Consider the following 12,399-nt stretch of genomic DNA (forward strand, 5'->3'; position numbering starts at 1 on the left):
CTCGGGCTAGCTTTTTTACGTGATGAAGGTAAGGCTTTGTATAAATTTAACTACGTAAGTACGACCCACTTATTACATACACTAAAGCCAAACAACAATACGTTGTGTTGTTGTGTTCCGGTATGATACGTGAGTGAGCTTTAAAATTGAAAGAAGGCCTTACCTTAACAGACGGGCATTTAAAGGCCGTTAATTTAACAATTAATTTAATTCATATTCCAAAATGTAATAATTATAAACAATGTCGTCGTTGCCGAATTTCGGTAGTCTGAGTTATCGTAGAGATTAGTCTTTTGCTTAGGAAATATTATAATGTGTGTTCGATCAGGAGTAGAGTAGTCAGCGTTTTATGATTTCCGAGGCTCAGTGTAATACAGGAATAACGCCTGTTAGCGAAATTGTCTAGAGCTTGGATTCGATCGCGTGACATTCGGATCATTAGCCGCATTATTTAGCCACTAGACAAACAAAACACTCAAAAGTGACTACGTACGCAAGACATAAAATAAAATTATGACATAATCATGAATAGCGAACAGAAGCGGCGTTTCACTCATGATAAAATATGATTATCCCGAACTACTGAATTTGCAATAATATGCAATAATTAATGTCCGAAAGTTTCAATGCTGTAATGAATTGTCACAATAATTGATGTATGTTATTCTTGTTCGTTATTGTGGGAAATCCTTTTGATAGTTATCGAACTATCTGCTCCGCGCGGTTTCACCCGCATTAAACATTCCTACTTCGCCCCCTTGGGCATTGACGTTATTTTAAATAATAATGATATCTTCCTCGTGAAGTTTTCAAATACAACTAGTTGTTCCAACCAACTAGTATCCAACTAGTAGTTTCAGAGATTAGTACGTTCATATTGAAATAAATATTTGTAAACCCTTATCTGCGCATATGAAAATCATCGACAGAAAATTTTTACTGGTCTGACCTGGAGCTTAAGCCCAGGGTCTCGGGATCTGCAGCTTCAAGCCACTAGAATCGAGGCAGTCAAAAATATTATAAATACGAATGTATATGTTTGATGTTTATTACTCACGAATGATATGACGTATGCTACTGAAATTCATTGTATATTATTTCCACGGCATAATATTGTATCAAGATTATACCGTGGAATATTCATTTTATTATTTATTTCATTTAAGTAAAAATCATATATTGATATATTTAAAATTACCTCTAGTAATACGAGCGGCATTTATTTTCAAAAACAGATACAAATTATTATGCTATTTAAGTTTAGTAAGTGACAAAAAAAATTAATATGAATTTTCTAAAAAAGTATTAGATATACAAATACATATAAGTATAGTAATGTATGTACATCATAATTTAAATGATGTCATGGGTAAATTAATTGCATAGAAATGTACAGTATCAGAAATAAAGGCTATTTAAAATTGAAAGGTTTTTAACACGTACGAAACAAGTTATCTAATAAGATAAACATATTACACATTAATTATCTTATTATTTAATATTAAATTCCAATATGCAAAGGTAAATAATTTACTAATACAAACGTTTGAAAATGGTCATACCATAACTATTACGGTAGTGTTTATAAACAAAACCAGCGGATCTTATTCGTCGGATCGCATTACATAACTGAGTATCATTCACGCAGTAGCTTGAATAAGTCTACCAATAGCTTTACCTAACAAAATTTACTAACATTGATACTAGTATTAGAGTATACAATGACCTGTCTGACCGGCCTTGATCTCGCAGATCTTTACTTCTACACTTATTAAAGTTATAAAAGTTTATTGTTTGCTAATTAAAAAACGATTACCACCAAACTGTATAAAATATAATATGAGTCTTCATTTTACAAAATTATATACATAAAGCTATCGCCGGTTATTTCATAGTTCTCCATTAAATAAGTTTTCCATAGATTATATACAAGTACATGTACTAATCATTTCCAATTAAATTTATTTATCCAGTTTGAAAATCAACGAATACTAACTCGGAGCTCTTTACTCATGCATACAGTCTTGTACAGAATTAAATATGCGTTATTTATGAATATATTTTTAACATAGCCTTGAAATTTATTAATCAATGTAAAAGATTTAAAAGTAAATCTGCAAACAGAATGGGTCACGAGTTGCAACGTGACAATCGCAGGTTCGATCCTGATCTAAGCCTAGTGCATGTTTTGTTTAACTGGAGAGGAAAATGGGGACACTATATGCTATTCCAATCGAAAGGAAAATAAACAACTTTGACATTGAACTGTCATGTTTATGGTAATCATTATAAATTTGTAAAAAATGGCGTTTCGAATGTCGGAGAAGTTGTTATCGAAACTTAGGAAGTTAAATTATAGTAAATATAAGTAGTTATGTAGAATAGTGTTGTATTATTAATAAAGACATATTAATCAAGAACTGTTTGTGGTACAAAATAGCGGAGCTTTTAGCAAATCACATGGAATATGTAAATGTAAGGTTAAATTTATCTTCTTAGATTAAAATAGGTTACAGGACAAGACCTGAAAATATGTTTTCTTTTATTAAAAGTCATGCGCGTAATATACATAATATCGTGATACATCATGTCGTGATTAGAATAAATGCATGAAAAAATTATTAGTTTTTAACTAGTATTAAATAAGTCCTTTTTTGCGTTAGATTTTTATACAATCCTTACTAATATTATAAATGTGAATGTGAGTTTGTTTTCTTTATTTGTTACTCTTTCACGTCATAACTGCTAAACCGATCATCATGAAATTTTGCATTCACTTTGTCACATTCACTAGTATTTGGTCGAAGCCGCGGTAGGAAACTAGTATTTCCATATACCATTCCTCATAATATTATTAAAATGTATTTCTTTAAATAAACCATTATTTAAAGATACATTCAAAGGTCCTAAATCAATGTTATCTTTAAACGATTAACATCTCATAACATTTCTCAACCGCACATTGATAATAACGTAATATTTTTTAGGTTCACGCAATGATTGTTGTATTGTAAAAACCACGGTAACACTTTAATCACATTAAAATTTGTAAACGATAACGCGCTACTTTTCATCGTGATAAGGAAAAGAAATTCCACGCAAACAAATCTGCGGATAAAACCTACTATTAGATAATCATTTTGCTTTTAAAATTCAATTACAGGCGTTCCTAATCGATGAGTTTTGAAATAAATATGAGGCAAATACAACCACGTACTAACCGCGTACCTACCATATGAATAAACGTCAAGGTGAAACCTCATACGTAGTGGATACAACAGTTGAATGTGTTTGTGTGCAATAATCACCTGTATGATATTTAAATAATGTATTCTGAATCATTTTGTTTAGGAATTGCATATAGCGTTATAAAATAATAACTGAAGAAGAATTTTGCATGTATTTTCTTATTTATATACCTGTAATAAGGAACCTGTAATAATGAATTCCTGTTGAATTCAATGTTAATATCATTCTTATTTTTCTTGTAATATCGTTTTTTGTATTGGTAATAAATTGAACAAAGACGCACAAATATACTATCACGCATATGATTATCATCAACCTCCACCGGTAAAGCGATAAATTATCAGATATCAATGTGTGACAAAGCCTCGCAACGATATCGCAAATATTTCTTGTGATATCAAGAAAAAAGTCAAATGACCTCACCTCCGATATTTCTCCTTTTTCGATTCGACCGGCATCAATACCGGTTCCATGGACTTTGAAACACACCACTCATTTACAGCACTAACAGTGAGGAATTCTGTATCTGGCGCATGACACACCTCGGAGCCAAACTCGTCTGAGGACACTGTAATACTATCATACTTTTGGTACGGCACCATGTCCAAAGATGATATGGATTTAATGCTAACATTGTCAAAATTACATTGTTCTTCAGAAGCACCTGATAAGTTGTCCCCTTCATCACTTTCGTAATCGTTTATTAAAGTATCTGTAGACTGATCTGTTGACAAGGTATCTGTTCGACCATCGTCATTATTAACTATGTATTCATCGCCAGCTTCCGCTTTCTCACTATCTGAGGAATCGTCGCTACTACTACTTTCATTTGTATTGGTAACATTTACTTTCGTTTCTTCTTCATTGTCTGAGGGCTCTGATAGTTTCAATCTAAGTAATTTTTCCAAGTCACTTTGTTTTACACCATACGACCAATGCGTTTCACCCATACGTCCTTGACTTCCTATTGAAGATTTCCTGCGAATAACGGGTGGCTGTCTTGATCGTCTTAATACAACCGGTGAAGAGGAAGGCGTCGTAAACGAAAATCGCCTCTCAATCATCACAGTTTCCTCTGGCGCTGTTTCCTCTGGTGATTTACTATCTAAAGAAGAGCTATCGTTGAATGGTTCTGGTGGTGGGGGAGGGGGAGCAGGTCTATGAGGTTTTAAAGACGCTGATTTCCTATCTGACACAAATCCCGAAGAACTTGATTCACAACTTATTTCCGAAACATTTGATAGAATTGAATTCACTGACACATTTGAGTTTCTATCGTGAGATCTTGACACTGGGGAAAGATGGTGATAATGATTATATATAGGATTGACAACACTTGTTAAGCTTCCCATCATAGAGTCCTTGCATCTTTCGAGGGATTCAATAGAACCACCTATATAGATACCAGTTCTTTCAAAACGAAGTATCATTTCTTTGACGCTTTTTTTGTCCTTTCTCAACTCGACCTCGTCGTCGTCAGAGACGTGTCCAGACGAGGACTCGTCAACTAAACGGTTCCTGAGGTCTTCTGTCGACATGGTAACTTGCTGGAACTTAGGGATCGCATAAGCACCAGGAATAAGATAAAAACGTACACATATCAACGCACAACGTAACTGCGCACAAACAACGAGCGTTCACTTTGACAACTAAATACGACTGACGGCATGACGGCGCCCGCGCCCCTTCACGCTGCCCGCGACTACGTCAGTGCATCAGTGCTTAAGTGCTAACTCGTATCTACGTTACCCAAATAATGTGAATTGTGATAGCGATAAGCGAACTATTTAAACGATTTAAATAAACTTGGTTGTTCTTGATGACAAATTTTAGACAAGGTAAATTTTAAATGTTATCTTCGATAAAAATATAATAAATAGTTACATATAATAATAATACATATGTAATATGTACTTTAATCATTTAATTGATTTGTTTTGTTCTGAAGTTAAGAAACTAAATTGTTAGTTAAGAATCTTAACTAACAATTAAGTGGCGTTATTAAAAAAAATATTTAGAATGCGAGTGCCGTTCATATAAGATTTTTTAATTGTTTTTTTTTTTTTTATTATAAAAAAGTTGAACTTCACTAGTGTAGAGTGTAAATATTAAAACAGTCAAAGAAAATAAAAAGTCTCCTCAAACGCCTGCAAGTGCACATGGCTATGATGAGTTTATTGACATGGGTTCGTCGAGTGCATTAAGAAGTACAAAATGTCATACTAGAAATATATTTTCGAATTAAATTGAAATCAATTGAAGCGAATACAAATAAAGTTACTACAAATGATAATATGGTGTATAGTGTACGAAACTTCCACTTTTATGTAAGTTTTTCTTTAATAAAAAATTTAATATGAAATGACTGTTTTATATTGTTTTAAACTTGTATATGTATAAACCTCGTTAAATTACGGTACGGTAATCTTTTAGTACAGCTGTTAATTATAAAGCCGTTATGTATTAAGTTGGTATTAAAGTAGAAGCAAATTCTAGTTATAACACGAGGAACGGAGTCCGATTAAAATAATATATTAATAATAAGTAAAAAAAAAATAAAAATTAAGAAAGCAACTTGGTATAATTATTATTCCAGTACATTATTCTTTATCAAATATCCATAGGCTGAAAAATTATTATAATCACGCGCGGAAAGAAACAGGATAGAATGTCATACTCTCAATTAAAAAGAGTTGACATGAGAACAAAATCCACAGATTAAAAACAATTAAATACTTCATAGGTGCAAATAAAAAACATTCAATTCAATCCAACTCTCTGTTTAATAAAAAAAATATGAGAAAATCTCATTCCTCTCCTACTTGATTCCATTGACACGCACATCAATACATATTGTGATAAGTTACATTAGTGTAAAATAAAGTTTTTTTATTGTGTATATGTGTATGTATTTATAATTTATAGGTTTTTTATCTGTAACATCTATTGGCGTGCTTTGGTGGTAAGATGGACTCGTATACCATGATAGCAAACAGACGCTCTCTTAACATCATGCCTTCTCCGCCGCTGCACCTATTCCCTTGTGTCCCTTCATCGCAATACATTATTATAATGATAAAAAGAAAAATAAACGTATTTTAGTTCTTTCAATAATCATCTATTTCAATATCATTAATTGACGGCTACGTTTTTTGTTTATAAATTGCCTTATCACCTAGCTGTATACATTTTTATAGTCACGTCCAACCAAAGGAGTTTTAGAAACAAGACCGCCTTTTGGACTAGTTCATTCTTTCTGTATTACTTGTTAATTCCTTTTTCCTCATTCAATATATTGTGTACAATCAACTATCTATTGTATTGTACAATGTTAATTAACATATAGTTTAAAGTAAAATTATTTTAACATTCAACTGCAATTAGCCTATTATTCACCATATGAAAATAATATATTATATGAATGTGACAAAATAATAATATTATAAATTAATTTCATAAACCCGTTTGTCGCAATATTGAGCTATGCGTAACGAATGGCTATCTAAATTATAAAAAAAAATACATATATTGCAGTATATATTTTTTTGCGTTTCTTTTTCAAAAGTTTATATAAAACCTTATTATATAACCAATATAAAGAAAAAGCATTCTGAATATCCCATTCATGCTAAATATTATTTTAATCAACTTGTAATTTGCGGAAAGAACCCTCAACGCCGAAGAGACTAGAACTCGTATTGGGATTGCCTTGCCTCAGGGATTCGTCTGAACATGCACACTCCTCGCGAAGGTACCAGTCGCTATAGCTCTCTACTTTCTTCTTCCAATAATCTGTTGGTAAAGAAAAAAAATCACATTATCAATAATAGAAATGTTCTTAATCATAAAGGCATGCATTTTATAAATTAATTAGACACTAATAGAGAGAGTTGTTTATAAAATTAGTATATACGAAATTTACGTTCAAATATATTTTATGCTTACGCGGTAACATTTAAATTTCGCAAACCGTGAGAACTATGAATATTCCGCCGTCGCAACACATAACTAACAACATTACATGCCAGTTAATGATAATAATTACAGCAGCTTACCCGTTAGTTCTTGCACTGTGCCCTGTTCACCGCCGTACTCTTTTGGCATTATATTAAGTGATATAACATCATACAATGACTCAAAACCATTGCCGTAAATATGAAACTGTATAAAATACATATATAATATTATTAATAATAGTCGATTAGTAAGCTGCAATTATTTAAAAAATGTAAATGAACAGATTTTTAGTGTCCTACTGCTGGGATAAGGCTTCTCCTTTTGGAAGAGAAGGTTTGGAACTTATTCCACCTTGTTGCTCCAAAGCGGTTGATAGATATATTCAGATTTTCATCAGACACATGCAGTTTTGCTCACGATGTTTTTCTTAACCAGCAAGCACGAAATTAAAGTGTACACAAACAAAGCACTGGTGCCTGCCCAGGCTTGAATCTGCAATCTTCGGTTAAGATTTTATTAAAAATACAATAATGACTTATCATAACATATCTATTCCTGGTAACATTCTTCACGGTACTTGTTACTAGTATATAATGAATCTAAATAAACTAATGATTACGTCTTAACTAGTTAATGACTAATAATAGTAATTATTAAGTTTGACTGATATGACATCATATTATAATATAAATACGGATTTTAACAATTTAGAAACTAATTAGTCATTCCATTTTAAATAGATTTCAATGATTATACTTTGTAACTATTATGAATACACAATATACTCGTACACAAATGTATGCAGAGAATTAATTTAGTTACATAAACTATAATAAATAATTAACACGACAATGGATATGATAATTAACTTAATAGCTAAAATGATTTATCTATAAATTTAATGTTTATTAAAATAACTCACTCTCTTTTTAAGTTTTTCACTCAGAAATATCTTTAACAAATTGTACGCTGACTCATATCCAGAAGAAATGTTAAAAATATGGCTACTCTTTACACGCACGGGCAGAGCTTTCTCAAAAATAGTTACACACTTTTTTGCTAAAGAAGGAGTCCATTGACTGAGGATATTCAAGTCCAAACCCGCGGCGTCTACAATTAACTCCTAAAAATATCAAAATTTTAGATAAATAATAAATCTATGAGTTAATATAAGTAACAGCCTTAAATGTTCCACTCGTCGGCTAATGCCTCCTAATTATTCGAGGGGGCTTAGAGCTTCTTCCACCACTATGCTCCATTGGTGGGGTGGAAACACATGGGACAAAAACTAACCTCATATTTTTCCTTCTCAAGTTAAAAGTACTTTAAAAGTTAGTGGTGCTTGTCCGGATTTGAAGCAGCAATCTGCGATAAAGATTCGTGCTCTAGTCATCTCCGCTTTTAGATATTTAATATAGAGATATAATAAATAACCTAATTACTAACCTCTCCAGCGATTATAAAGTTATCATCTTCAAGAATCATGATTTCGAGAATCATAAAGCAAACCTTCAGAACTTCAATGAAACGATATTTAGAAGAATCAAAATCTTTGAACCGCTGCAAACAAATTCTGCACGAATCTTCCGATTCACATACCCTTAGTGGCAGAAAAATTCTAAAACAATTAAAATAGTCAATGAGCACACAATATCCTTCAAGCATTTTATTTCAAGTTTTATTGGATTTACTTACCCCATATTTAGAATGGCTTGCACAGTGGGGTCGAATGGATTTCTATTGCTAAATATTTCAGGGACAACCGTCCGTAGAGTGTAACACATGTCTAACTTATTCTTAGTTTTTTCTAGACTGAATTTATTTCCGCGTAGAAATGCAAGAAGCCATTGATCACCTGAAATTATAAAATAAACACAATACAGACCATAATAAAATATTCGTTAGAGGATACAGTAAAATAAAACCTTATTATACATTAAGTACGAATAGATAAAACATTATAAAGTGATGTTTTAAAAATATTAATACATAAGGCTTATTAAACTGTTCAGGATTATACAAAATAATGATAAAGAGTTTGGAGTTAGTATTCGTTAATTTTCGTACAGGATGCATAAATATAGTTGTTTTAATTGATGAAAAAGTGTAAGAACTGAGTTTCTTGCTGGTTTTTCTTTGTAGAATCTACATTCTGAACCGGTGGTAACTTAACATTAAAATTAACCTTGTAAAATTCAAAAATGCTTGTAAGAGCCCACAAAGCAATTCTCGATATCTTATTGTCACGATTCAATATCAACCACATTAACGACTTAAGTGACAACGAATAATTCATATTTAATCGATCGAATGAATGCTAAGTCGTAAACATTTTGTATACACTGCACTCCATAGCACTGAATTTTAATATGAGTAAATTTTAAAGCGTTTAACCTTATTTTTCTAGAATATTTAGATACTTAACAGCAGGAAATTTATTTATATTTTATTTTGGTATTGTATTAAAATTAATTAAATTAATTACATTTGTAATTATTTTTGTACTAATGTATAGTGTTTCGTAAATAAATTAAAGTAATATTTTTCATTTATGTAGAAATTCAATCGTAGTTACGTTTATTTGGTTGTTAAAAAATTTAACTTAAATAAATATTCGTTACTGTGACAATATTATTAATATCTAAAATATTATTTAAAAAAGTAGAGACATCTATTATGTAATGCAAGAACCGTTTATATTAAATGTCAACAAATCTTTTGCACGCTCAAATTATTATGGCTGCTGTAAGGCTTTTCACACACATCAAGAGATGGCGCTAGGAGCAGAAACAATTGTTAACTTTGAGAATTGTTTCTTTTGGTTCTTACCAGTAAAGTTAAGCTCGTTATTTTGATTGATAGTCTTAATTGAAACATGAGCTACTTTTCAATTACAGTTAAAATGTATTTACGAAATACCCATTCATCATTCTTTTATAGTTAGGTAAATAAAAAAAATTGCATGATATATCACAACCATTTGCATAACATGGCAAAGTGATGTGGCGCACCAGGGCCCCAAAGCTAAGAAACCGGTGCAAATTATTAAAAAAAAAACTATTATACTTATCAAATTAGATTACATTTTCTTTCTAGCAATAGCAATGTGTTCTTTTTTTTTAAAATCATTTTTATTTAAATCTACATGACGGATGAAGGAACAAACCTAAGTCACCTGAAAATATCATTTATATATATAAAAAAATATATTCATTAATTAATTTTGATCTATTATTTTGCTTCATTAAAATTAAATCAAGATCTTTACAGTATAACTAATTTTATTAATAATGATTTCTATTAATAATAACTTTTAATTAATTCAGGTATTAAAGAGATATAAAAAATCTTATGCTATAAGCAAGCATAAATAAGCAAGTACTTAACGGACGGCCAACATAGCTTAAAAAACACAATAGCAAAATATAAATAAATAGGCATTCAAAGCGCGAACATTGAATGAAAAGTGAATCATATTAAGTAATTACGAAAACTATGCGCACATAGATATATGTTATTTTTGTTTATTTTACAAATAACTCACCGCTTAAATATAATCATCATACTAATATTATAAAGAGGTAAGTTATATTTTTTGGTTTTCATCTAATCAACGGAACTTTCACATTATTTTAATTATGTTCTCATATATGCCGAGAGAAAAATGTAGTTTTCAAAATTACGAATTATGTAATAATAAATAAATACGTACAGGCGATATTATTATTTGGCAAAAGTTTATTTATATGAATAATTTTGCCCTCGGCGGTGCATTCTAAGCAGTGTCCAATTAAATCCACAAAGGATATTAGAATAATTTTACTATATGAGACATACACGAACTCATTAGAAATATTGATAGATTTGTAAGTATAGTCTGCTCCAATAGTGGGAAGAGTAACGACACAACACAAGAACAACTTAGATCTTTTTTTTTCTCGCAGTGGAAACCTTCAGAAAGGTACCCGGGTCCCATGGGGGTGGAACCGGGTTATGTGGGATTCTTACCCACTAAAACCACTGCGATGGCCGTCCTCAGCACGGATTGCAGAGGCTACGGGATCGTGTTGATATAACGCATCCACGGCCTCTCCCGTGACATCGTCGGTCGAGATCTAAAATTATTAATGTTCTTCTTCCATTAAAATTTGTTCAGAAATTTAGAATTAAGATATATCAAAGAAGTTATTAACAAAGCGTATGGAATATGTTATTGTTATCTCTACTCCTACTATTAATCTTAAAAGTCTTAATCGAATATTGGTCAGATATCTAATGACCACGAGCCAAAGGTTTTTAATCCTAGTTTCGCAAGTTTATACTACTTGAGGAACTTTTGCTGGATTTGGCTTTGCTCTAGAAGATGCTTTACTGAACCTCTTTAAAGGATAGCCCCAATATATTGGAAATATTGAACCAGAAGCCAGTGCATTCTTCTGGATATTAAAATAAATCACGCTCTCTGTGTTTGAGGTACACTTAGAAGAAAAACTCGGGTATGAGTTTATCACGTGTGTATGCCTCTAACAAGATTCTTAGCTACTCCACTGCAAGCTGTCCTGGCCACCGTGAGTTTATTTACAATTATGTTTAAGTATATGTAGTAATTTATTTTTATGGACAAACAAAGTACTTAACCTTTTATTACAAAGTAAAAATACGTTTTAAATGAAGGTTACCTACATCCCTTACACCAGCAATAATTAAATATTAAAACAAAACAAAGTAAATATTATGACTGACTCGAATGAATTTTACGTGTGCTATCGGAAATGTAAACTAATTACTTACTAGGATTAACTGATTTTAAGTGGGGTTGTTTTTCCATCCATTGTCTTATTGCGGATATGTCAGAAGAAATTCTGTTAGGGTCCTCATTGATTTCTCTCTGGGATTTTTCCTTTAGTAAAGGCGGTAAAGGTCTTAACGTCATCTGAAAAAGTATATATTTAATTTAAAATATATAAATTTTAAAATTACGATTTTAAAATAAATATTTATTTATTTACCTTCAACACGGTCCACACAAGGAATTTTCAAATGTAAAAATTGAATTGAGCAAACAGGTAAGATGAAGGCCGTCACAAGCTGCTGCCTGCTAAACTGGTTAATATAAATAAAAATTGTACATTAAATTACAAGATAAATTATGTCAGCATGAGTGTACATATTATGTTAAGGATTCCGTACGAA

At 31.3% G+C, this 12,399-nt stretch overlaps 2 protein-coding genes across 3 annotated transcripts in view; both read right to left on the reverse strand.

Moving 5' to 3' along the window:
* The window catches only part of LOC126781279 (uncharacterized), a 29,561-nt gene extending 24,667 nt beyond the window's left edge, over positions 1-4,894 (reverse strand). For both annotated transcript variants that reach the window (XM_050506173.1, XM_050506172.1), the window contains exon 1: positions 3,673-4,894. In XM_050506173.1, coding sequence (XP_050362130.1) covers positions 3,673-4,787 — 1,115 coding nt within the window. In that variant the 5' untranslated portion in view covers positions 4,788-4,894. The remainder of the gene's footprint in view (positions 1-3,672) is intronic.
* Positions 4,895-6,861: 1,967 nt separating this feature from the next.
* On the reverse strand, positions 6,862-12,319 carry LOC126781160 (alpha-tocopherol transfer protein-like). The gene is made up of 7 exons (XM_050505997.1): positions 12,216-12,319; positions 11,998-12,139; positions 8,902-9,061; positions 8,653-8,824; positions 8,129-8,329; positions 7,305-7,410; positions 6,862-7,041 (listed from the first exon to the last, which is right to left on the reverse strand). The coding sequence occupies exons 2-7, from the start codon at positions 12,137-12,139 to the stop codon at positions 6,890-6,892; spliced, it is 933 nt and encodes a 310-aa protein (XP_050361954.1). The 5' UTR covers positions 12,216-12,319; the 3' UTR covers positions 6,862-6,889.
* Positions 12,320-12,399: the final 80 nt, after the last annotated feature.

The sequence above is a fragment of the Nymphalis io genome, chromosome 3 (genome assembly GCF_905147045.1).
Source record: "Nymphalis io chromosome 3, ilAglIoxx1.1, whole genome shotgun sequence".
NCBI lineage: Eukaryota > Metazoa > Arthropoda > Insecta > Lepidoptera > Nymphalidae > Nymphalis > Nymphalis io.